The 26,779-nt window shown below is 42.8% G+C and overlaps 5 protein-coding genes across 5 annotated transcripts; 4 read left to right on the top strand and 1 right to left on the bottom strand.

Moving 5' to 3' along the window:
* Positions 1–301: 301 nt before the first annotated feature.
* On the top strand, positions 302–1,680 carry PpBr36_03921 (uncharacterized protein; the record flags this gene model as incomplete). The annotated part of the gene is made up of 4 exons (XM_029891090.1): positions 302–719; positions 846–866; positions 934–1,404; positions 1,535–1,680. 4 exons carry the CDS (start codon positions 302–304, stop codon positions 1,678–1,680), a joined length of 1,056 nt encoding a protein of 351 aa, XP_029754374.1.
* A 990-nt stretch (positions 1,681–2,670) lies between these two features.
* PpBr36_03920 (uncharacterized protein) lies at positions 2,671–3,978 on the bottom strand (the record flags this gene model as incomplete). The annotated part of the gene is made up of 3 exons (XM_029891089.1): positions 2,671–2,724; positions 2,822–3,209; positions 3,311–3,978. The coding sequence occupies 3 exons, from the start codon at positions 3,976–3,978 to the stop codon at positions 2,671–2,673; spliced, it is 1,110 nt and encodes a 369-aa protein (XP_029754373.1).
* A 779-nt stretch (positions 3,979–4,757) lies between these two features.
* On the top strand, positions 4,758–6,631 carry PpBr36_03919 (uncharacterized protein; the record flags this gene model as incomplete). The annotated part of the gene is made up of 2 exons (XM_029891088.1): positions 4,758–5,996; positions 6,107–6,631. The coding sequence occupies 2 exons, from the start codon at positions 4,758–4,760 to the stop codon at positions 6,629–6,631; spliced, it is 1,764 nt and encodes a 587-aa protein (XP_029753584.1).
* A 2,956-nt stretch (positions 6,632–9,587) lies between these two features.
* PpBr36_03918 (uncharacterized protein) lies at positions 9,588–10,421 on the top strand (the record flags this gene model as incomplete). Its single annotated transcript, XM_029891087.1, has 2 exons — positions 9,588–9,923; positions 10,056–10,421. The coding sequence occupies 2 exons, from the start codon at positions 9,588–9,590 to the stop codon at positions 10,419–10,421; spliced, it is 702 nt and encodes a 233-aa protein (XP_029753585.1).
* An 803-nt stretch (positions 10,422–11,224) lies between these two features.
* PpBr36_03917 (uncharacterized protein) lies at positions 11,225–11,437 on the top strand (the record flags this gene model as incomplete). Its single annotated transcript, XM_029891086.1, has 1 exon — positions 11,225–11,437. The coding sequence occupies one exon, from the start codon at positions 11,225–11,227 to the stop codon at positions 11,435–11,437; it is 213 nt and encodes a 70-aa protein (XP_029753588.1).
* Between the last annotated feature and the right edge of the window lie 15,342 nt (positions 11,438–26,779).

Below are 26,779 nucleotides of genomic sequence, written 5' to 3'. Positions count from 1 at the left end.
TTTGACTTCTTCCAATATTTTGGGTGCGTCAATATCTTTGACAGAAAAATAAAGCAAGCCAAGGCTAACAACCCTTCCCAGGCACTTGAACTCCTTTTCCAGCCGCACCCGTGGCGACCATTCGGCTTGCCGTCGACGCTTTTCTACGTGCTATTCAAAGACGTCTCTGTATGGCTCTCAGACGCTGCAAAAGGTTACTCATCGTATCCTTTACCAACGACTTCTCCCCATTCTTCATGGCCATGCCGCCCGCGGAGAGCCAGCGGAACTGCTTCATATCTTCTATGGAGCGAGTCTTGATATGCTCAACTGCTACATCCTTGGCATGGAGGCTGGCCCCAACTTCACCCAAAACCCGGAGTTCTCCAGCCTTTGGTTGCACCATTACGAAAACCAATATACGCCTCAGGCATTCTGGGTCCAGGAAGTTCCGTGGTTGGCAAAAGGCTTGCGTCGCCTGGGGTGGGACGTCATGCCCCGCGAGCATTACACCTCGACCAAGTGGCTCCAGGACTGGATGATGACACATTGCAACCGCGCAGAAGCTTTGTATCAGAAGATGCTGCACGACCAGGAGGTGGCGGCCGACGATGTTCCAGTTGTTTATGCGCAGTTGCGCAAGTCCATGGCCAACATGAAGGACGGCATGTTTTTGGGCACCCCTCTAACGGAGAACTCTGCCATGACTTCTATTGCGAGCGAGATTTTCGATCACATGTGTAAGTGTCACTTGCATTCCAACGTCAGTTTCCGTTTGGACGATTGTCGATGATACAGCAAAAAAACAGTTCCTTACTAATATACGACATTGAAATTATTTTTTTTTTCTTTTTTCTTCCAAACAGCCGGCGCACGTGAAGTTTTCGGTAAGTTTTCTATCATTTTTTTTCATCCTTCTTTTCAAGTCCATACAAATACTTACCACACGGCCAGGACTCGTCTTATCTTACGCCCTGTATTACATTTCACAAAACCCCGAACAACAAGCCCGCCTGCAGCAAGAAGTCTCGAACCTGGGGCTGCACTTTTCACAGCAGCGAAGCGACGACGAGTTCCCCGCCGAAGCATCGCCGCAGACCATAGCCTCGCTCGCATACCTGCAGGCCGTCATCAAGGAGTCCCTCCGCATGCGTCCCAACAGCACACCGCTGCCTCGAATCACGCCGGCGGACCAGTCGGTCAGCATCGCGGGGGTCGACGGCATCCCGCCCAATACGCGAGTCAACTGCTTCCAGTGGTTCCTACATCGTGACCCAGCCGTCTGGGCCGATCCGGACCGGTGGATCCCCGAGCGCTGGATAGACCAGGAAACAGGTCTGGAGAAGCCTGCCAGCGAGATGCCGCCGCTGTGGGCGTTCGTCACGGGTCCGCGGGCATGCGTGGGCATGCAGTTGACGTACTACTGTGGGTTTGCCTACTTTTCTTTCTTCGTTGCCTGTCCTCTTTTCCTAATGCTTTCCCTCTTTACTCCATTTGCTTTGCTGTTGGCATTGTTCCATGAGATGGAAATTTGTTTACTGACGCCATAATCAAGTGTTTGGGTACACTATCGCCACCATATTTTCAAACTTTACTGTTGAAATCGCTCGACCAGAGACATATGGCAAGCATTACCCGGGTAGCTTGGAGGACGAACTGTGGCTCAAGTTCCACCCCATAGAGCACAAAGTTGAAGCGTGACAAAACGTCGATGGTTAACAGGGTTGGACTTGACGCGACGAGCGTTGCACGTTCGTACGCGCGCTAAATTTGTGGGAGCTGGCTGATGAGACTAGGAGACTGCCAACTACGTTGATCGTTAGTCGGTTCAAAGGAGGAAGGATTCAAGATAATGACGGTTACGTTGCAGCAATAAAGCGCATTAATATATAACGGATTATGGGCAAAGCGGTGTCGCTAGCATGAAAACATCATGTTAACACGCGCGAAAATCACGGTAATCCAATGTAGTTCCTGGTGGAAAGAGACTATACTAATGCACTAAAAAGCCTGAAAACCGTAAATGAAAAACCGCTCACGAGCCATTGAGTCAAGACGTCATTGTCATATTGGACCAGGGGGGCCAGGGCTCTAGTCAACGGGCGTCCAACTCATCGGTGAACAAACGAAGCAGTGAGTCGTAATGCCTTATGTTAATTCAATTCGGACGGTAGGGTGAAGGAGCCAGAAAGAAATGTTTACAACTCATTTTAGGGTAAAACAAAACATCGGCGGCTCAGAACATACAAGACCTTTATTTTTGCTGAAATGCCCCAAAAGTAGTGACAAACGGGTTGGACGATTGATTGCCTTGGCCTGCGCTCAGCGTTGATAGTTACGGGAATGCTATCTTGTTCACCAGTTGGAGGCCTTGTTAGCTCGGACGATTCCCGTTATCAACCGCCTTCAAAACTTTCGACAAGTGCACGCGTGCGGGACTGGTGAAGACAACGACACCGGTTGCATCTGCGCAAGCCTTCAATCTCGAGTGACGACCGCGGCGGCTGGCTGTTCAAATTTTGCATGCAGGAACCCCACCACAAGATTCCACCCGACATAAGGTAATGCCTGAATTTAGGATCACTGGAATATTTTCCTTACTTGGGATTTAATGCACTTCACTGGATTATAATCTAAGCATTTCTAAAGAGTTCAAGCGAAGAGATCTCAAGTCTTGAGCTACCGGCTGCTTTATTTATCCTCCTTCGGTGCATTGAACGTCTTTTCAAATCTCAAGCGGCACCACTTTCAATCGTTGACATGAATGTTAGTGTCGAAACAGCTGCAATGCAGGAAAAAAAAAGGGGGACTCAAAGCGATGGTCAGCGTGCATCCCACTTACCTCTCCACAACTAATAGGCTCGTACTTTGCGGGGTTCGTCTCGCTCGTGCAAGTCGGCAGGACGGCACACTGGGCGTTGTGGTTGAAGCCAAAGAAGAAGGGCATCGAGATGCGGTCCCGGGGCGCGTGGTTGTAGACGCGGTGGACGGTGGAGTTGAAGCGGTCGTTGGACACGCGCTGCAGGAAATCCCCAATGTTGACCACAAAGGTGCCTCTGACAGGCGGGACCTTGACCCACTGACCCTCGTTGGTCAGGACCTGCAGCCCGCCGACGTCGTCCTGCCACAGGAACGTGAAGCACTGCAAGTCCGTGTGGGCGCCTAGTCCTACGTCGACGACGTCCTCGTCCGAGCCCTCGTTTTTGGGGTAGTAGTTGAAGACGCTATCGCTGTTTTGGTGTTGGTATGTTTGTGTCTCTGTGTTGGTGTACTGGTTGAGGAGAAGAACAAGGCTAAAAAAAAAAAAAAAAGAAATAAAAAGAAGGCTTACCTCCCCGGATATGTCACCACATCATCAAAGTAATTCTCGTCAACGTCCAGCGCCCGGGCAAAAATCTTAATCATAGACCTTGCCAGCGTGAGGCATTCTTGCCAATATTTCACGAGGTCATGTTTAAAATTTGGAAGATGAGCCGTGCCCTGCCACATAAAATCCTCGACCTTTAGCCACTTTGCGACATCCGCAGGGACCGCGGCGGGGTCCTTGGTCTCTGGGTCGTGGCTGGGATCGTAGCGAAAGGTGAAGCCCTCGCGGTTGTCCGGCTTGTCCGTGGGCGCGATCTGGATGCCGCGTCTTTTTGTCCAGCCGCTAAAGTGTTTTGACTTGTCGCACGAGACGAGCTCCTTGAGCTCCACCGGCTGGGCAAAGAAGGCCCGCGCCTGCGCAAAGGCAGCGCCGATGACGCTCTCCGGTATGCCGTGGTTCTTGATGTAGAAGAAGCCAGTGTTCTCGGCGGCCTCCCGGACGGTGTCGGCCAGTTGTCGACGCTGTTCGTCTGTGCCGTTGATGTTGGTGAGGTCGATCACGGGCACTTCCGACAAGGTGCAGTCCCTGGCCGGGGTTCGGAGCACGTCCCGGTAGACTGGACCGTAGGCCGAGTGGAGCTGCAACTTGTAGGTATCGGGGGCCGGAGCCGCTGTCTCTGTCATTGTGGCCATGTTGACCTGCCAATTACGAATGAAGAATTGATATCTGACAAGTTTGTCTCTACTTTGACCAAGTTGAGCGATGGGCTTGAAATCTCTTGGTTCGCCAAAATCTACACTTGCAAGTGTTTGCATCGCACTTTTCGTGGGGAAAGGCAAATAAAACCCACACTCGGTCGTCGTTGTGGCACTAGACTAGATGCGGAGACCGGATGGAAAATCAACGTGATTTTTGTCGGCGGCTCAGGATGGGGCGCGTAATCAAGCTTAGTCTACTGTAGACTAGACTACTGTACTGTAGTAGTATCTGGGTATCTCTTATCTGCGGCTGGTTTTCAAGTGCGGAGACAATGGACCCCGTAAGTGCCCAGTCAACGGTCGAGTTTGGGCGTACAAATCAGGGGCCTCCCTGGTGTTTGCGGGGGGGCTTATCACGAGATAGGATGACAAACAGCCACAGCGTTCCTGTTGGATTTTGGGCATTTTTCGGCGCCGGCGTCCATCGGAGCTGCAAAACATGATATCGTATCGTTTGGTAGGCCATTGCTTTATTGGGGCTGCCCAACGAGGCGCCATAATGGATCCCGACCGGCCAGAAATTCCGCTCAAGCTGCGCCCAGCAGGATGCTACGTTGAAATTGCCCCTTGGCCGCGCTGATAACGGGGAGAGACACCAGGAGCAAAAAAAAAAAAAAAAAAAAAAAAGAACCCTGTCATGAATACGGAGCATCAATCGATAGATAATTGGTAGTTATAAAGACAATGTCATCCAACGCTCCACCTCGACCACCATGGTCATGTCCACTTGTTCTCGAGTTATTCTGGACCATTTCACCGTGCAAACGACGCTCGCATCCTCCCAGGCATTCGACATGCGGGTCTTTGGCAAGTCCATCTCCCTCGGTGCGGCCGGCGCCCAAGAGATCAAGGGCAAGAAGCTCACTCTCGACAATGACGACCTGCGGCCCCTGAAATTGGCCGACCGCACATGGACGCACCGGACCTACTTTACCTTTTGGTTCAGCGCCGTCGCCACCGTTTCCAACTGGTATGGCGCGTCGGCCGGCCAGGCCCTGGGCCTCAGCATGTGGGAGTCGGTGGCCTGCGCCCTGGGTGGCCAGATGCTCATATCCATCATCATGGCCCTCAACGGCCGCCCGGGAGCCACGTACCACATTGGCTTCCCCGTCGTCTGCCGCACGGCCTTTGGCGTCTACGGCGCATGGTGGCCGACCTTCAACCGCGCCGTCTCGGCCGTGGTGTGGAACGGAGTCAACATGGTGCAGGGCGGGCAGTGCATCTACGTCATGCTTCATGCCTTGACTCCCCGGATAGCCGACCTCCCCAACACCATGGGCAGCGGCTCTGCTTTGACGTCGGCCGGCATGATTGGCTTTGCCATCTTTTGGCTCATCACCAGCTTCTTCCTCGTCATACCCATCCCAAAGCTGCGGGTCCTCGTCTACATCAAACTGGGCGTCTTTGCCGTCTCGGCCGTGGCAATGGTGGCCTGGACGGCGACCAAGGCCGGCGGGCTCGGCTCGATCGTCTCCCAGCCGGCCGCCGCGACGGGGTCCACGCACACCTGGCTGGTCGTGCGCTTCTTCCTCCTCGGGGCCGCCAACTGCGCAACCTTTGCCTCCAACGCCTCCGACTTTCAGCGCTACGCCCAGAAGAAGAACGACGTGCTGCTCGGGAACCTGTTTGGCTTCCCCATGTCCAACTTGGTCGTCGCCATCGCGGGCAACCTCGTGTGCGCATCCAGCCAGCGCATCTTTGGGGAGCTCGTCTGGAACCCCATTACGCTGCTCGACATGCTCCAGACGGCAGAGTACACGGCCGCCAACCGTGCGGGCTGTTTTTTCCTCGCCGCCATGTTCGCCTACAGCTGCATCTTTAGCAGCATCTTTGAGAATTCTCTGCCGGCCGGCAACGATATCGCCGCTCTTTTTCCCAAATATGTCACCGTCCGGAGGGGTTTCTTCATCTGTGCCGTCATTTCTTTTGCCATTTGCCCGTGGTATCTCTTGGTAAGCAACTATTCGCAGCCTCGGTTCTCCCTCCACCCCTTTGGTCATTCTTTCCACAACAAAACAACAAAACACTTCTAACTCGGAGCTGTCTCATATTTTTTTTTTAGGGCTCCGCTAGCATCTTCGTCTCGTTCCTGGCCTCGTATCAGGTCTTCCTCGCCACCATCACCGGCATCCTCCTGGTCAACTACTACCTGATCGGCCGCGGCCGCATCGCCATCCCCGACGCCTTCACGCCGTCGGAAAAGGGCGTCTACTACTACACGCACGGCTGGAACGTCCGCGCATACATTGCGTACGTCGTCGGCATCATCCCCAACTTCTACGGCTTCCTCAACAACATGGGCGTGCCCGCCCCGGTGGGCATCACGCGCTTCTACTACTTCGCCTACTGGGTCGGCCTGTTCATCTCCGGCGGGGTGTTTTGGGTTCTGTGCAGGTTCTTCCCGCCCGCGCTCGTCGAGGACGGGTGGTGCGAACCTAGGGACTACGTGCGGGAGGAGGAGCGCCAAGAGAACCGGTCTGCTGATGTCTCGGGCGATGTTATCGAAGGGGCCGAGGTTGCGTCGACTCATGGCTCGGCTAGGAAGGCTGGTTTGCAGGATACTACGGCCGAGAAGAGTCTGGCTTAGGTTTGCAGACGAGAGTCTACTTTTTTTCCCTTATGTCCACGATGAGAGCAGTATATATGTGCCCTAATAATCTAAGAATCTGTAAGTTCCAATCGCGCCAGTGTGCATCAGAAATTCACTCTTCACCCGGATCACAGCAACGGCCACTGCGTCATCACCATGTTGGAGCCTAGCTCGTAAGAGTCGTAATCACTGTCACCTCGTGTGTATGTAGAAATACGTGATCCGGGTAATGCAAGAGCTGAGAAAGTCGATTTGGCAAGATAAATGGCTGAGCTGCTCCAGTAGTCATCAACAACATGGGGGTTTTCTTGACTGTCTTTGTTCGACCACCAGTTGCACTCATTTCCTATGATGATGGAGATTGGCTTTACAGCCAAAACGAAAAAGGGAACAATTTCACTTTCAAGTTTGTTCCCAACAGTTCTGCCAAGCCCGTCCAACACCCGGACGGGACCGCAAATCCCGCCTGTCTCCCCCCCAGCAGGCCGGCCTCGTCGACTCAGGAGTTGACGATAACAAACAACGGGAACCTGACGGCTTATTACAATCAGACTCATGATTATGACCCAATCAGCTCGTCGACCGCGACTGGAACTCCTCTAACTGGGCTTACCATGACCAGCTGATGCCATATATAGGGTCGAAAAGCAGAACAAACAGGGAAAAAAAAAGTGATTCGACTTGGATGGCGGGCATCTTCGGAGCTTGGCAGGGCCACCGCGCCAAGAGATGGCTGGGTTCGGCGGTGGCAATGTCGTACTCGCTCAAGTCTGAGCCTTTGGCTAGCTTCAACTTACCGGTCACATGGAACAAGGCATGGTAGCTCTTTACGGGCATCCAGCGCGAATATCGCAAGCACAGCCCACCCTCTGCCGCTCGGCTGAGTTAGCTATCGAGGTATGATATATTGCCTGCCAAAGTACGCTCTTCAGCTAGATTGCGTGACGCAGGTGGCTGACCGTACGGTACCCATTCACTACGATATGGACAGCCGGGTGGGTGCAACTCTTTCAGGACGGTCCAGTCCTGACGTTTTCTCGCTGCAGTATCCCTCGGGAACCATTGTCGATCTGCTAACATGAGAAGTGAATAGCTGTTATCTTGCCACACAACCGTGCGAGAACCGTCAAGCTGAAACAAGGGGAATCACTACTCGTCATCCCCTTCTCTTCACTAATTAACCACTTTCTCTATTCCTTATCACAACTCATGTCGATTTGGCTGCCAGGGCTCACATGACATCTAAAGCCTGAGGGACCATAGCCGCCATTTCATTGTTATATCCAGGCGTCTTCTATGCTCATGGACCTATTTTGTTTCCCCCAATCTTTCCCATCAGCTGCTTCCGGGAGCAGTGGTTCTGAGGAAGGCTGATCGGCATAAAGAACTGCTTCGTACGACAATCTCCCGGCGCTTGCAAGCTCGCATCGTGCTCTATTCTTGGACCCTTCCATCATTTTACCGGACACGATCCCTGACCGACACAAAACAACATCCATTTCGGCGACCGAACCAAGATTTTGCCAGCCGCCGTTCCGGGAAACGAAAAACTTCATGACCAGTGCCATGTCACTTTTATATATATTTTTCCTAAATCATGTGTTGCTTTGATGCAAGCATGATCGCCACAAAACACGTGAGCCGATAGTATCTGACCCCATTTTGGCCAAGTGATGTGGGTTGCCGTGGTAATATCGCGGGACTTTGCTCGCCATCTTGCATGGCGCCACAGCCATTTTCTCATCAACCACGGCAATGATATCCGGGGGAGCTTGCCGCGGGTCCTGATATAGGCTATTCGAGTCATTCGACCAAGTAGTTTAGTTGGGCCTCAAGAGTTCAGGCACAGGCCGGGGTCGCCCCAAATCAAATCTTTGGTAGGCACTGGGCTTTAGCCTAAAATCATAATGGAATGCTTACGTCAGAAAAGCGACCATATGTGATTAGCGGATCGGCACTTCGCTATAGAGGAGGGTACCTTTCGGGCCTGTGGATCTTGTTAATCGTCACCAATACCACTTACCCCGGAGGTTATGCAGTTATTGCCCTTCAGCCGCGGGACCCTTTGCATGATTGGACCAAACTTTTGGTTCGGGACCTGCGCGGACCCCATGTTCGGCCCCCCTGATTTTGTTTTTCTCCTTTGGCGGCTAAATGCAAAGACACGGCACGTTAAAGTGGTAATGCGGGGGGCTTCTGCCGTGTTGGCGACTCTTGGCACATATCAAGTCCCGTGCAAGCCTCGTCTAACTGCACCGCAGTATAACCGCCCGCATTCCTTTTCTCCTTTTTCCCCACGTCCTTGGCAGCAGGATACGACAAACGAGGAGCCGGAAGCAAGGAAAAAAAAAGGAGTTCCATCATCTTGTGCTTAACCAACTATTCATGCGACAAACAAATCCCATTCCCAAGCGGATATATATTGCATATAGCTCAGTGGGCCGTGGTGATAACACTATTGTGAATTATTGCATCCTCCTTTGGGAAGTGAAACAACGGAGCCAAGACAAAGGCCAAGAAGTTCCAAGACTTTGTTACCACCACCATTCGCCGGCTTCCGTCACCAACCATGGTCGAATCTCCAATCAGTCGACCCTGACGAGGGTGCGGTTCAAACATCTTCCAAGGCAAGAAGAACTTTTCGGTGGCGCCGCACAGTTTGGGTAAAGGGTGCGAGATCAATTTGCAATGCCGGGAACTGGATCTCCAAGATTGGTGAATGTGGCCCTGGCCGGGCGGAGAACATGTTCCTGGGTTGAAAATTCGAATCATCGAAGGCACATGCGCGGCGATGGCGCCAAGTAGCCAGATGCCCTCGAGTATAAGATGTTCCACATCCGGCCTCAACCATCAACATCAGCTTCATCCCTCACCCCAGCCTCATCCTCCCCAAAGGTCGCAAAAAACAAGCCCTCCACACGCTACCGTCAGCAGAATCAATAAAGCAGGAACAATGGTCTCCTTCACTTCCCTCGTCACGGCCGTCGTGGCCCTTGCGGGCTCGGCGCTTGCCATCCCCGCTCCCGACGGCAACATGACGGGCTTCCCGTTCGAGCAGCTCATGCGGCGACAGTCGACGCCGTCGTCGACCGGCAGGCACAACGGCTACTACTACTCGTGGTGGACGGACGGCGCCTCCCCAGTGCAGTACCAGAACGGCAACGGCGGCAGCTACAGCGTCCAGTGGCAGTCGGGCGGCAACTTTGTCGGCGGCAAGGGGTGGATGCCGGGTGGTTCCAAGAGCATCACGTACTCTGGCACCTTTAACCCATACAACAACGGCAATGCTGTCAGTTATTTCTTTCTTTCTTTTTTCTTTTTTTTTTCCTTTTTTAGTCCATGTTTATACCTCTTGTCCCCCGCCTCCCCCTGAAACTCTTGAACTGACTTGGAAAAAAAAAATTCTCGTCGTCCCAAACAGTACCTCTGCATCTACGGCTGGACTCAGAACCCGCTCGTTGAGTACTACATCCTCGAAAACTACGGCGAGTACAACCCCGGCAACAGCGCCCAGTCCCGCGGCACGCTCCAGGCGGCCGGCGGCACCTACACTCTGCACGAGTCGACCCGCGTGAACCAGCCCTCGATCGAGGGCACGCGCACCTTCCAGCAGTACTGGGCCATCCGCCAGCAGAAGCGCAGCAGCGGCACCGTCAACACGGGCGAGTTCTTCCAGGCCTGGGAGCGCGCCGGCATGCGCATGGGCAACCACAACTACATGATCGTCGCCACCGAGGGCTACCGCAGCGCCGGCAACAGCAACATCAACGTCCAGACGCCTGCGTGAGAACGGGGTTTTGGGGGGGTTGAAGAACGGGAAAGGGCGATGTGAAGGATTTTTTTTGTTCGTTTTTTTTTCTTCTGCAGCGGTGAGACCTGGCTGCTATGATCTCGTGGACGGCTTTAAGGGCTGATTCGTGAGTTTCTTTGTTTTGATGGGTGGCTGTGACGTGGTAAAAAGGGAGGAGGCGGGTTGTTGATTGATGTACATGTTCAGACTTCTTTACTGGCCCTCTCATGCAGGGGACACTACTTCAATTCGTGTGTATGCTTTTGAAATGTTTTTACCCACCTCGACTCGGTAATGTAACGTGAACAAGTTTTTCTTTGGTAACAAAAGAAAGAAGTTTGCCAAATCCAACTTTTGTTGCAACTTTCTTTTTTTATTTTTGGCTTCAAACCAAATCCGAAACAGGATCAAAAATAGTCAAAACTTGACATGATCTACGAATCGTTATCTTACAACGCAGGTTCGACACTGCCTACATAAGAATTTCGAGTCGCCAAGGCTTCCGACAAAACCACTACTACATGGACAATCAACCAAACCTGAAACATGATCAAAAATAGTCAAATCTTAATACGATTTCTGAATCGTCATTTTCCAACGCAGGTTCGACACTATCTATATAAAAATCTCCAGTCTCCTAGGCTTCCGACAAAACCACTAGCACATGAACAATCAACCAAATCTTCTTTCTCTTCTGCACTTACTTATTGGCTGGTACAACCCGCAAGTCCTCAAAACTTTTGTCCTCATTTTTACCATATCGCATCACGAATATCAAACAAAACAATACCTCGACCACAATGAAGTTCACCTCGATCCTCATCAGCTTCTTCGCTGCCGCCGTCATGGCCGCACCAGCAACCAGCGACAACTCGGCCGTCCTCGAGGCCCGCCAGCCACCTGACGGCCTTTCATGCGCCAGTGCCACTGGCACCTGTCGAGGCGGGAAGTGTATCGTCAAGGGCAAAGAGGTCAAGGATGACAGATGCACATCGAACAATGGGCACCGTTAAAGACGGAAAGGTTCAGGGAGGGTACATATTGACACATAACAATAAATCAACAAGGGGTGAAGGAGGGCTCGGCGACCTGTATCTCTTGTTGACGGATCTTTCAATGGCAATAAATGACGGTTTTCCCCTCATTGACTGGATATTCATGATGCATTTGGTCCATGTGAACTGCTTTTATCATCTATCTCTATGCGCGCCTTATGCTTGGCGTTTATTCCAGCCTTCCCATGGCATCCAGCCGATGATAATGGCTTCTGTTTCTGATAAAAGACCTATATGTGAACAAAGAGATATGAAATGAGATTCAGTAAGCAATAGCGTAATGTGGGCAAGTACAGTTTTGTTTAGACCGACTGTTGTCACACGCTTCCATTGCCCTCTGCGACTCCCAATCCGGAATACCAATATTTACCCATTTGTTTAGGGTGCAATTAGTTTGAAGTCAATTGTACTCAAGTATAATTAATCGTGATCAGTAAATTCGCTGAAAAAAAAACTTAAACCTGTAGCGGTGCGTTGTAAACCAGACTAGCCCAAAATATAATGGTAGGTGTAATCCTGTCCATCCAAATACCTTCCACTATATCCTTTATATTTGTATCTTGTGTTACCTGCCAGTTGGGTTTGAGCTGCTGTTTCAATTTGGCCCTGCTTGTGAGAAAATTGCAGCGCTTCCTTTGTTCTACCTTATCGAGCGTGAAAACTCCAATTCCGAGCTGCGTAATCGTAAAAACAGGGTTTTTGGAGACTCTTTTCAAGCTCCTCGTCAATTTTGCAATACCTACTGGTGAGTTTTTTGTACAATAGATATGTCAATTAGAGACTAAATCTTCGGTACGGGCCACGTTCCTCTCATCCATGCTCCTGTTTTGGGCTCAACTGCCAAGGCTTGTTGCAGCCTGATTGTGCGCAGTTGGCCTCTAGACTACAGTGGGTAACCCACAAGTGGTCATGACCCGGAAGTGGTCACCCTAAGCTTATAATTAAACTTTTTGAACATTTTAACGAATAATAAAGACCAAATTTTGTACGTATGGAAAACCAAGAATTGGCTATTTACTGGTATAAGTTCTATTTAACGTTGGGTACCCCCTGATGGCCACCCCCCGCCCCCTGTTGGCCACACATAGGAATCTAACAACGAAATGCCTAGTTTTATAAACTAGTTTAAATATAAAACTATCAACGCACAAAAATACAATCGTTTCCAGGCTGTTCCGGTTTATTAACCTCTTCTTCATCAGCTGAAAGTTGCAAATTTTCTATCTTATATTCCTGCAACCTAATAATATTCTATTTGTTAACCAGAAGCTAGTTTGGATCCGGAATTACCCTTTTTCTTGCCGACCATATTACCTCCAATTGTGTTCCCAATAAATTGATTTTTATACTGGGCGTTAGCCAGAAATATACTTTTGGTTTCGAAATTCTTTTGAACTTTTACAAATAAAAAACGTGAAACAGCGTTGGTTTTGTTGGATTTGAAAAACTTGGGCAGTTAAAATCGGATATCTCGGGTCGCTTTGAGGGTTTTTTAAATAAATAAATACGGGTCGTTAATTTTTTGGGCTGGGTTTTCTGGTATTTTATCCTTTTGCAAACCGTTATTTTTATTTGTAATAACGTTGGCGCTGCTATTTTTTAACAAAAAAGGATTTAAGAATGGTTTGATTAAATTTACCGGTTACAAGCCCGTTATACGCCACTCAAATCAAACATTTTTTCCTGTAAATTCTTTCCATCTGGTTATTTTATAGCAAAGGAGGAAATTTCGTTTTCCAACAATTGTTAAACACCAAAATTGGCTAACAAATCCAAATTAACGTCGATAAACCGTTTTCAACGGCCCAAAAACCAATAAATCCAATGGTTGGAAAACGTGTAACGAATAAAAGGGGTAAATATAGGGGTAAGATATTATTTGGGAGCTAGAAAAGCATAAATTCGTCCGTAAAATGTAATTTATACCCGTCGAAAATTAATAACCACTTTTTAGGGGTTACAAACTGGGTATATGGAACAAACAATCTTTTTAACTATTCGATAACCGTTTTGTTAACAATATGGGTTGCTAACAGGGGTTTAAGCATTAGCCTAACTGCCGCGTGGTGCTAGTTGCGCTATAAGGCCTGTAATTACAGGGCTTAAATGCACTAAATTATTCACTAAAATGGTTTACTAATTTTGGGATTAATAGCTTAAATTCATTGGCGGGGGAAACTTTGCTTTGTCTCCCTTATATATTTTCCGACATCGAAATGGGGGTCCGCACCCCGTAAAACGTTCCGGTGCCGCACACGATTTTCCGAAAGAACTATTTTGTATACCTTGTTAAAAAAACACCCTTATTTCCATATAAACCATTTTTGGGTTCGCACGAGTTTATTTACTTGGTGAAATTTTCACCCGATACAGGGTAATTAACTCGTAAGTGCAGGGTGGGTGTGAACCCGGTATAAGGTGAACCCCATTCGCTAACACTTTAAATGACAACTTTTATAATATACAAAAAATATAACCGATAATCCGATAACCCCGACAGCCCCACTTCGGCACTATTGATTGTGGCTTATATACAAATAAAAGTGGACCCATTACATGCTAAATAACGCATATAATTAACACGTTTCGTTATTTTTCCACCCGTTTTCGGTCGCATAAAATTACCAATTATTGAAAGGGTTTAAATCCGTTGGAAACCATTATTATTATACGTTTTTTTTTAAATATAACGAAGGGAGGGAAGATAACGCCCGTAGCCGATATATATTCGAATATAGTCGTCCAACCCCGCGTTTCGGGCTTTTTCCGTTGTAACGGCCGGATCCCGTTAAATTTTAATACCAGGCCGTTTAATCTCTTACCTTTTATTATTCCGGTTTCGTCAATATTCCACCGATTTTCGGTTTAATATTATTAATAACGTAATTAATAATATAAAACTATTTAAACTTAATTACTCCGTAATAACCCTATAAACCCGGGGTTTTTTATTCGACGGGGTTTTTAGGTTTTAAGGACTGGATAATGAACCAAAAACCGGGTTATCCAACGTTTTCCAAGTCCTTTTATTTTTCCGGCGGTCTGAAAAATTCGTTTGGTAAAAAACCGTAATTTTTAATGCGTTTGCGGAAACCCCAAAATCGTTTTAGCAAATACCTAATTAGTTAAATGTTTCTCCTATTCCGTAAAAAGTTTTTATAAGGGTTTTATGCTTTTTTATAAGGTTGAAAACCTTGAAAACGGTGACGAAGGGTGTTTTTAAGTATACCTCATTTTCGGGAGGCTTTTGCAATTGATTCGCCAGTTTTAACGTTTTAATGGCAAAAATAAGGTGTTTTTCGGTACATTGCTTTGTTGGAAAATGGAGAATTAACATTAGAAAGAAGCAAGTCCAAAAGTGAAAGATCCATCGAGATATTTATAGTAGAAGTTAGAGGATAAAAATAAAAGTGTTGTCATTTTTGGGTGGCCAACCGGGGGGGTGGCCATCAGGGGGCACCCAACGTTGTATTGGGCGTTTTCTAACCAGCATATTACGCTTTTGGGCAAAGCCCTATGTCTGTTTTTTGAAACTCGAATTAAAATGCTATAAAAATATAGTCAGTTATATATTATATTGCGTTAAGAAACACAATTTTCGCGATTTTGTTCGCTTGCGTAGCGGCCATATTGAGTAACTGATTACTCTTTGAAGTTATGCACTCAAAAAAAATAGACATATTGCTAACAACCAAATTATTGAAATAGAAAGTAAACTTTATATATAAATATAAACATAAAAGAATGTCGATTTGAAGTTAAAAATAACAGTTAATCGGGTATTTCTTTGAAACGTTAAACGAAATGTTTCGGTATTAAGTAGCCTTTTTATTCTTTACATTATAAATTTTAATATGGACATTTTTGCAACAAATATAGAATTATAAATGATTTTACTTTACGTTCGATGAAAATACAGAGTTAAATATTATTCTTACGCTTATATAAATGATTTTTTAAGGTTTTTATTATGATATAAAACTTATTGAAAAATTCAAATATTTGATCTACTAATCATTTGTACGTGTTTTGATTTTTCTGTTTTAAAAAAGAACTATATTATTTACTATAATTAAAAATACGGTAACTATAAATGCATTATATGTATTTTTAAACGCCTTTTAACATATGTGATACTTTTCATGCATACCATGTTGATTGCAATCTTCAACAATAAAAATAGAGGGTTGTCCAACAGCCTAATATGTCATCCAAAAAAGCCCTATATACGTAAAGGTTATACCTAGTGTCAGGGCTTATGGCTAAAGCCCAGAGCTCCACAATTGATCTACTTCGTGGCTCAAATGCGGCTTTGCAATGTACATGTGGGTCCAAGCAAAGAACGTTCTGGTTCAGGTCTGAGGACGACTTGTTGATTTTCGCCGTTTATGGCGGCATTTTCGGTAATTTGGCGATTAACACTCCGTTAAAAAAATAATAAATACAAATCGTAAAACTAAGCGGTTTGTACGTTTGAGAGAACATTTAATAAAACTAGAAACAACGATTTAATTTATGCTTTATTTGTTATAATGGCCGAATTGGGTCCCGCCTGCCTTTAATCCGTTCACGGCGGTACTGTTCTTTTCAATTTTTGGAATTTTTGGAATTTTTGGAATTTTTGGAATTTTTGGAATTTTTGGAATTTTTGGAATTTTTGGAATTTTTGGAATTTTTGGAATTTTTGGAATTTTTGGAATTTTTGAAATTTTTCGATTTTTTTTATTTTTTGTCGATTCTCGATTTTCTCATATATTATTTTTATTTTTAACCAAATTTCGAAACTTTGTGACGTAGGGACAGGTATAGGTATAGATCGCGATATAGATACCTCTGCTTTCCACTCCCGATTATATAAGCCGTTAAAAAGACGGATAGGTCAAATGAATATATTATTGTATAAAATTTACAATCGAAACGGTTTTAGCTGTTTACCAATTTCAATAACAATAACACCAAGATGTCAGGGACTAGATGAGGTGTATAAGCAAACGCTTATATGGAATCTATTTTATAATAACGTCGGGTACCCCCCGCTCGGCTTCCCCCCCTGTTCGGCACCCAAAAATAACTGTATAGCCAGATTCACCTTTCATATTCTATTATAAATATTTCGACCAATATCTCACTTTTGGACTTACCTTATTCATTTTTTCATTCTCAGTTTTCCAATAAAGCAATATACCGAAAATCAGCTTATATTTGCAGTTAACGACGTTAATAATGGCGATTCCATTGCAAAAACCTCCCGAAAATGGGAAGTACCTAAATTTACACATTAAAATATATTTAAAGGCTTTAAATCTTATAAGCAAACATAAAACCCTTTTTAAAAGTTTTCTACGGAATAGGAAAAACATTTACTTAATTGTAAATTTACTTAGATAATTTCAAAACTTCCGCCAACGCATTAAAACTTACGCCTTTTTACCGAACGAATTTTTTAAACCGCCGGAAAGATAAAAAGTTTTGGAAAACGTTGGATAACCCGTTTTTTGGTATATTATCCAATTTTTAAATCCGAAAAGCCCCGTCGAATAAAAAATCCCCGGGTTAATGGGGTTATTACGGAAATAATTAAATTTTTATGGTTTGGATTATTAACCCGGTATTAATAATATTAAACCGGAAAATCGGTGGAATACGGGGTAACCGGTATAATGCAAAGTGAAGGATATAACGGCCTAATATTAGATTTTACCGGAATTTGGCCGTTATAGCGAAAAAAGCCTGGAATGCGGGGTTGCACGACTATAATCAAATATATATTAACTACGGTTATTCCCCTCCCTCCCCTCGTTATATTTAAGGGAAAAAACGTATAATAATAATATTTTCCAACGGATTTAAATTTTTTCCGATAATTGGTAATTTTATATAACCGGGAATAGGTGGACAAATAACGAAACGGTTATGGAATGGTTAAAAAAAGTGTTTATTTTATATACCCAACTTTGAGCCCCTGAAAAGCGGTTATCAGTTTTCGACGGCCATGGATCACATATAACGGACGAATTTATGTTTTTTTGTTTGCAAAACAATATTTAGCTCCTATATTTACCCCTTTATTGGTCAAATGTTTTATAACCATTAGATTTATCGGGTTTTGGGCCGTTATAAAAAGCTTATCGATGTTAATTTGGATTAGTCAGCCAGGCTTGCTGTTTAATAGTTATTGTAAAACGAAATTTCCTATTTTATTATCGAAAAACCAGATTAAAAGCATTTGTAGCAAAAACAGTTTAATTTGGTTAGCGTAAAACGGGGTTATAGCCGGTAAATTTAATTAAACCACTTTTAAGCCTTCTCTTGTTAACAGATAGCAACGCCAACGTGATAAAAAATAAAAACAACGGTTTGCAAAGGGATAAAACACCGGAAAGTTTAACCCAAAAAATTAACGACCCCTTTTTACTTTTTGGGAAAAACCCTAAAACGACCCCAAATATTCGACTTTAATTGCAAAGATTTTCCCAATTTAATAAAATTAACGCTATTTTACGTTTTTCATTTACATAATCCAAAAAAGCATCGAAACTAAAGATATATTTTTGGCTAACGCGCACTAAAAAATCAGTTTATTGGAGATACAATTTGAGGTAATACGGCCGGTTAAAAAAAAGAGGGTAATTCCGGACCCGAACGAGCTTTTGTTTAGTAAATAGAATATTGTTGGACTGCAGGAAAACAATATAGAAAATCTGGAGCCTTTAACTAATGAAGAAAAGGTTAATAAACCGAAACAGCTTGAAAATGATTGTATTTTTGTGCGTTGATAGTTTTATATTTAAATTAGTTTTTAAAGGTAGGTATTTCGTTGTTAGATTTTTAGGTTTGGCAAACAGGGGGGGTGGCCACGAGGGGGTACCCTACGTTACCAAACTGTAAAATTATATTATATATATATGTCAGCCCCACTTGCAAGAACTACAAATTTTGGCTGCAAAACAAAAATAATATTAAATTAGTTACATTGTTAATAGGCTTTGCGTAACGTCGATCGATTAACAGAACGTTGCTATACGAGTATAAAGATATAAATTAGGTATATTCTATGAAACTGTTTAAAGGTGAGCTTCTGATGGTCCTTCCGTCTTATATTCGCAATTGGGCCGATGAATCACGTGCAATTGGCCTGTGCGGTATTGCATGTAAATTATCGCTCTATTGTTAATTTTACCGCGATTCCCTTTATTCCAATACCGGCAATTCTTTCTTTTCTGCACGCGGTTAACAACCTCCAATCCAGTCGCAAATAACAATTTGTACAATGAAAATAAGGGAAACAGCTATCGAGTTTGCGATAAATCTTTTAAAAGCGGTTCTAGTGCTTATTCGTTGCGTTTTTGCTCTCCGTAACCCGTTATAAATTCCTATTATCGTGGCTATTAACCCACGAAACCTTTTTCAAAAACAAAAGCTTTAAATAACTTCATTTAACGTTCTTATTGTTTATTTACCTTATTGTTCGATTGCAGCGACGTCGTATTTAGTTAGTTGCAAATTTTTAACAATTTCTTTCGTTTATAAAACGGCCTTTTCCTACCATAAATCTTAATGCGAAATTGTGGTAATGTTTTAAAACTTTTTTTCAACATTTTTCAAATTATTTTTTGGTAATTATCTTTTTTAACCGTTCTGCTGCTCATTTGCTATTTTATTTACCGCTTTTACCATTCGGCTTATTTTCGACCTAATGTTGCCATTATATTTGCTTTTCCCGACGCTACCGATAAAAGCAAATTTTTGCTTTTAACTTTATCGTTATTATTAAAACTGTTAATTGTTATTTTTTAATTTCGCGCCCAGTCCCATGTTTGGACTGCTTCAATTTTTCTTTCGCTGGTAAGCAGATTCAGTAGAAATCTTATGGTGTTTGTTACGATATCATTCCGCCATTGGGCCGTTTTATTAAATATAAACAGGGTTATTCCTGAAAACCAGTATAAATTTGACAATCTGGAGCTTTTTTCTTTTTTATTTGGCCATTTTAACATTTTAACACGATTTATTTAGTTTTACCATTGCCTTTAAACCTGTAATGCTTTACCCACGTATTTATAATTTGCAAAAGGCCGCTACGATGTTCAAAAACGAACCCAAGAAATCTGGTTACTTACTTACCATTACCATTTCGAAGGAGCGCAAAACAGAAGCGCCTCCTGCTGAGATTCTTATCGCGATTACTGCCGTGAATTTATTTAAGCGTTATTTTTATGTTTTAATCCATTAATAAACGTTTTTTTAGGATTTTGATCGGTGGTGCACAATTATTAAGGGTATATTAATAATCGCCTTTTATAAGGGTAGTTTTACCGCGAACGACGATTTCAAATATTTATTATCGGAGGAACGCCGTTTTGCCGGTTATGCTGCTGCAATTCGCCAATTTGGCGTTTTGTGGGTTAAAGGAGTTATATAAACCGAATATAATAATTTGTTTAAAAAGGAGGATGAGGAGAAAAGTAATATCGAGGACGTTTAACCTAATATATGGCGTTAATGTTTTGTAACGCTGTTTTCTTTTTTTTTTTTTGCCTTTGGTAAAAGCGTTGCGGTGTTTTCCTAGTCTTAGGGCTCATCCCTGAAGCCCAGAGCTCCACAATTGATCCACTTCGTGGCTTAATTGCGGGTTTGTAATGTACCTGTGGGTCCATCCAAAGAACACTTTGGTTCAGGTTTGAGGACAATTTGTCGATTTTCGCCGTTCATGGCGGTATTTTTGGCATTTTTGCGACCGAAACTCCCTTATTATTCCACAACCACGCAAAATATTGAAAAAAGAAAACATCGTTGAAAATAGCGTTTAATACCGCTATTAGCAGCGATTCAATTTATTTTCTTATATACTATAACGGCCGAATTGGATACCACCTGCCCTTAATCCGTTTATGGCGGTACTGCTTTTTCCTTTTTTTTTATTTTCAATCTTTTTTAATATTATTTTTAATTATTAACCAAATTTTGTAATTTCTGCACGTGGAGGGTCATATATATATATATATATATATATACACCGTCCTAACAAGTTCTGGTGTATATACCGGATTTTATAAGCAGTTAAAGAATCGGATAGGCAAAATAAACATTTTTATATATAAATTACAATTGAAATCCGTTAATATTTTTCCCATTCTAACAAAAATGAAACCGAAATTTCAGGGATTAGATGACGTATATAAACAAATGTCCGAGTTTCATCCAATTTATAATATTGGTTTGAAAAGCTTTTTTATAATAACAAATGTTAAGTGTGTATTTTATAAATCCTTTTGCTTTATTTAATTAATTTTATATTATATTTGTTTCGCAGCTTAACTCTAAGGTTTCTGCACGGGGGGGGGGGGTGGTAGTTAGATATATAGGATAATATTCCAGTTTAGCTCATATATCCGACTATATAAGCGGTTAATCATGCGGATAAAAAGGTATATCTACTTTTGTATATAATTTACACTCGCAACGCTTTTATATTTTTACCAATCTCGACATTAATTAAACCAAGATTCTAAGGAGTAGATTACGTATATAAAAGAACCATAACCTGAGATTCGATTTTCAATACCGGTTTTTTTTATATAGAAAAATGCTAAATTTGTGTTAATTTTGTATTTATGCTTGATTAAACAAAAATAAGAAAAAGTTGAATAACTTTTATCCATAAATATATAAGCGAATATATGTATTAAAGTTTATTTCAATTTTACCAATATTTGCATAAATTACTCAGTTTTTGATAAGTTACTAGTTGATATAAAAATATTAATAAAACTTTTATTCAAATTGATAATTGCATGCACTTTGCAGTTTTAGATCCGCTAGGATATAAATATTGTAATTCACCTTTAAATCAGTATTATATACAGTGATTTAAAATAAAAATCAAATATAATGAAAAACTACAAATGTTACTAAATATTTAAATATTTTGCCAAATACACTGGCTACAAAACCGCGGCTTTTAGCAAAAGAACCACCAAGCTCCAATCACCCCAACGCACGTTATTTTATATTTTTATAATTTTTACTTATTCTTTTATTCGAATATTTAACTGCATACTATAGTTATACCATTTTTTATTACCATTATAGTACGAATACATTGGGTGTACCCGCTATAAACCGCGAAATGCGACAAACTATCCTTATGTCAAAAACAATTATTGGCGATATTGCAGTATTAGGTATATTATTAATAGCACCGCTATAAACGGCGAAATGCGACAAATTGTCCTCGGACTAGAACGAGCGCGTTTTTTTCGGTTAATGTAATTAGTCGAAAAACCATGTGGCTGAAAAGTACATGGAACGTTCGGTCCCCACTGCGAAGCAGGGGGGTCTAGTCTGAGCACTGAGACTAGTGTTTTCCGGTGTTTTCTAACGATGCGTTTCACTTCGCGGCGCGGCTTTTCAATCGCCAACGACGCAGTATATCGTTTCGCTGCTCCTAATTAATTTAGTTCGTCCTTTGACTTTTTCACTTTTTCCTGTAAGCCCCGTAATTTTTTAACTATACCTTTAATATGTCTTACTCTCGAATTAATATTAATAAATTCGGTTAAAACCCTATCGGGCGCTTTTTCGCTATAAAATCTGCCGGTTTAGTTTATCCTGAAATCCATTTACTTTTTTCAGCTTTACGATTTTTATATAACTATTTTAAATTTGAAAGATCAATTAAAAATCGTTTTTCCGATACTATCCGCAATTGTATCAAACATTAATAGTACGATAAAGTATCCGTGTATCTTACCATAGCTGAAGGAAGTAAATCTAATGCTTTCCAGGGTGGTCGCGATAGTGGTTTTTAATATAAATCCAATATGAAATCCATGAACCAGACCATAAATCTCGTTTATTAACACGCTTTTTGTAATTTTATGGTATTTGGTCGATAATTATATATAATATTACCGGTTACCTAATCCGCGGAGCATTTATTCCCGTAAAATATTACGTATCCGATTTGGGAACTAGGAATTTTATTATTAGTAAAAGACCCGTCGATAAACACGTATAGCTTCGCCGTTTTCAGGTCGATTTGGATATAGGAAAGCCTTTTTTGCGCCCTTTACCGTTACCAATCGATTCGTTCATTCACTAAATCAGAATTTTCGTTTTCGGGTTTTATTTGTTAATTATATGCGTGATTTAGCATGTAATGGGTCCACTTATACTTATATATGAACCACAATAAATAGTGCCGAAGTGGGGCTGTCGGGGTTGTCAGATTTTCCATTATATTTTATATTACCGGAATTGCGATTTAAAGTTGTTAACATTATGAGTTGCTAACAGGGGTTTAGGCATTAACCTAGGTACCGCGTGGTGCTAGTTGCGTTATAAAAGGCTGTAATTACAGGCCTTAAATGCATTAAATTGTTCACTAAAATGGTTTACTAATTTTGGGATTTATAACTTGGATTCATTGGTGGGGGAAATTTTGCTTTGTCTTCCTTATATATTTTCCGACATCGCAGTGGGGGTCCGCACCCCTGAAAACGTTCCGGTGCCGCACACGATTTTCCCAAAAAAATTTTTGTATGCGTTGCTGAAAAAACACCCTTGTTTCCATATAAACCATTTCTGGGTTCGCATTGTGTTAATTATGTGCGTTATTTAGCATGTAATGGGTCCACTTTTATTTGTATATAAGCCACAATAGATAGTGCCGAAGTGGGGCTGCTGAGGTTGTTAGATTTTCTATTATATTTTGTATGTTGCAGGAGTTGCGATTCAAAATCAGCGAATGGGGTTTCACCCTGTACCGGGTTTAATACCCACCCTGCACTTACGAGTCAGCTACCCTGTACCGGGTTGAAATTCTCACCAAATTAGCAAGTCAGTGCGAACCCAGAAATGGTTTGTATGGAAATAAGGGTGTTTTTTTAACAACGCATACAAAATAATTTTTCGGAAAATCGTGTGCGGCACTGGAACCCTTTGCGGGGTGCGGACCCCCATTTCGATATCGGAAAGTATGTAAGGGAGATAAAGCAAAGTCTCCCCCACCAATGAATCAAATCTATTAATCCCAAAATTAGTGACTTTAATGCATATAAACCCTGTAATTACAGGCTTTTACACCGCAACTAGCACCACGCCGCACTTAGGCTAATGCCTAAACCCCTGTTAGCAACCCATATTGTTAACACATTGATTTACTAATTTGGTGAAAATTTTAACCCGATATAGGGTAGCTAACTCCTAGGTGCAGGGTGAGTGTTAAACCCCGTTCGCTAACCTTTTAAATCGCAACTCCTGCAACACAAAATATAATGAAAAGTCCAACAACCCCGACAGCCCCACTTCGGCACTAACTATTGTGGCTTATATGCAAATAAAGGTGGACCCATTACGTGCTTAATAAGGCATATGAATAACACGAAGTTTTAACCGTTAAATTACAGGCATAAAAACCTGCAATTAAAATCGTTAATTACGCAAATGGATTAATTTCAGAGGATAATTTCACAGTTGACTGCCCCGTAAACCCTAAAAAGCGGTGATTCCACTAATTAAACTAATAATCTGGATATGAAACCAGCTACCGCTGCCGCACCCCCTAATCCACCTGGTAACCTAATTTTAGGTGATGGGATAGGTAAAGAATTATCGGAACGGGTATTTTCCTTGCCCGAAAATTGCAAATTAAAAGGGGTTAACAATCACCATTTGTGGAAACAGGCGTTTATAGTGCAATTTAGGGCTATAAAAACAGCGGAATTTATTTCCAACCCTGAAATTGGTTATACCCTGCCGGAATATAAGCAATTAATCCTATTATTGCTTATAAAAAACAATTTAACCAAAAAAACCTTTAAAATCCATTGCATGCCATTCCAGCCCCGTAACTGTTTATAAAACCCTGGAAAATAGCTGTTCCGGTGCACCCGAAATTAGTCGAAATTCCCTATATTGGGAATTCCACGGTTTAAATCTTTCGAAATTTAAAGGATTAATACCGGAGTTTAATAACCATTTTAACTTCCTGGTAACTAAATTAGCGAATACCAACGTGCAAATTAACCCCGTAAATGTACGAAATTAGGAAGTACGGGCCCGGAAGAGATATTTCCTATTTGGATCGAACGCCAACGCAGTACCCAACGGGCCTTGCAAACTATAGGCCAAAATTCGGGAAGGTTAAATTTGCAATACCTTATGGCGGACCTTATATCCGAAAATTCGATTTTAGGCTTTCCAACGACTAAAGCCGCTAGTTATAGGTCTAAAGGTCGAAAATCGGGTAAAAAAGGCGAAAAAAGGGCTAAAAAGGAAAATAATGGGCAGGAAAATATTTCCAAATCACGAAAAAAGGGTAATAAAAACCCTGCTTCGGATTCTCCTACTGCAAAAAATGTTAAATCCTCCAATTTCAGCGAATTAACCGCTGGAACGTCCATAATTTCCATGGATTTCGAGTTATTCACGGGTTCGATTCCAGGTGGCGTTAACGAATGCGCAGCGTATAACGCCCTGGAACAATTAGGTAGTTTGGGCGGTAGACCGTACCAAACCCTGTAATAGAAGGTTAATTCCGCTATTAGCGGCATTATAAAATTACATTCGGAATCGGATTCGGAACCCGATTATCCCGGTAAAACGCTAAAACCACAGGTTTTAGCAGCTAGTTTTAGGGCTAAAATGAAGCCTGGACGCGGCCTAAAAAGGGCCCTTAAACCTTGGAGGCTAGGCTACCCTGTCCTGTACGATATAGGTAGTACGCACTATATTTTTGCAAACAAGCAATTTTTAAACGATTATATCCCCGGTTTTACAGTCGAAATCGGTACAGGAGGTCACCCTATTAGGCATATAGATTTCGGAATTGCTAAAATAAAGGTCCGCTACGGCCAAAAGTCTAGCGGATTCAGAGAGGTTACGTTCAATAACGGTCTATATATCCCCTTATTTGTAATAAATATCGTTAATGGCCTTATACACTATAATAAAGGGGGCATATTGTTATAAAATACCCTGTACGCTAGGGATGGCAAGGCGTAGGGACGCCTAAATACCGCTAAATATTTGTTTTGTTCAAAGGTCAAAGGGTGCGATATTTTTAGTCGAAATGTACCTAAATTTTGAATTACGCCTGTATAATAGGTAAATATAGCACCGTTTTTAACATAACCTGTAAGGGGTTTATAAAGGGCTATATAACCCCGCTGGAAGTAGAACTAAATAATAGAAACCCTAATGGGGACAATAGAACTTACACCGATTCCGAATTGGAAAAAAAATATAGTAGCAGAAAAGCTAAATCCCGAACAAAATACGGAAAAAACCGTAAATTCACCTGTAACGCAAAAACTTAGCGGTAAAAGCCCTGGAAATCCACGTAAAATTGCGGCCCGTAGGCCCGCTAAACCGCTAGGTGACCCTTTTATGCAACCTAATTTAAAAGGGACTATTTCCGAAAAAAAGGGGGTTTCCCACACAAAAAACTGTTATTAAAACCTCCGTTATTATCGGATTTAAAGCAGGCCGCTGTAAATTACCTCCTTTTAAGCTTTAAACGGACTACCGACGGTTGGTTAACCGCTAAAAGAAACGGAATTACAGGTAATTGTAACGAAGTCCAGGCCCAAAAAACCCTGTTATGCCATAGGCGCTTGGGGTTTGTAGGGTTATTATTGCTAAAGAGAACCGTTAAAATTATACAAAATTTACCTAGTTTCGATAAAATTAGGGTAATTACCTGTATTTTTTATGTGAAGACTATTTCTAATTGGCGTACAAATAAGGTTGCATTCCTTACACCCCTTTATATTTTCGATTTTATAAAGGGTAATATAATAATTTTTAAACCTTATCCTCACAACAAAAAACCCATCTTTTTGTTATTAGTGGACCGATATCGAGTTTTCGGTGGTCGATCCGACTACGAAATAAAACCGGACCTACGGTTTTAGTGGTTATTAAAGACTTTTTTAAGGTTTTAAAAGCTACGTGCGGGCGTTATTCCCTGAATTTTCACTTCAACGGGGGATACGAAATTAATACAAAGTTTTACAATTGGTTTATAAGCAAAAGTATTAATTTTAGCATTTCGAATCCTTATAACCATGGCCAGAAAGGATTAACGGAACGTTCCGTTAAGGTTATCTTGGATAAGCTTCGGTTTACCACTATAACGGCGGGTCTACTATTATTTTAATAATATTATTTATTATGTACCGTGGTTAACTTAGTCAACCCTTTAGCGGTAATTAATAGGGATTCAATTTACTACGATGAGTTTTTTTCCGAAGTCCAACCTGGATCACCGCACAAACCTAATTTAGGGTAATTTCG

This window comes from Pyricularia pennisetigena, chromosome 3 (genome assembly GCF_004337985.1).
Source record: "Pyricularia pennisetigena strain Br36 chromosome 3, whole genome shotgun sequence".
NCBI classification, from domain to species: domain Eukaryota; kingdom Fungi; phylum Ascomycota; class Sordariomycetes; order Magnaporthales; family Pyriculariaceae; genus Pyricularia; species Pyricularia pennisetigena.
This window is presented reverse-complemented; position numbering and strand designations above follow the sequence as displayed.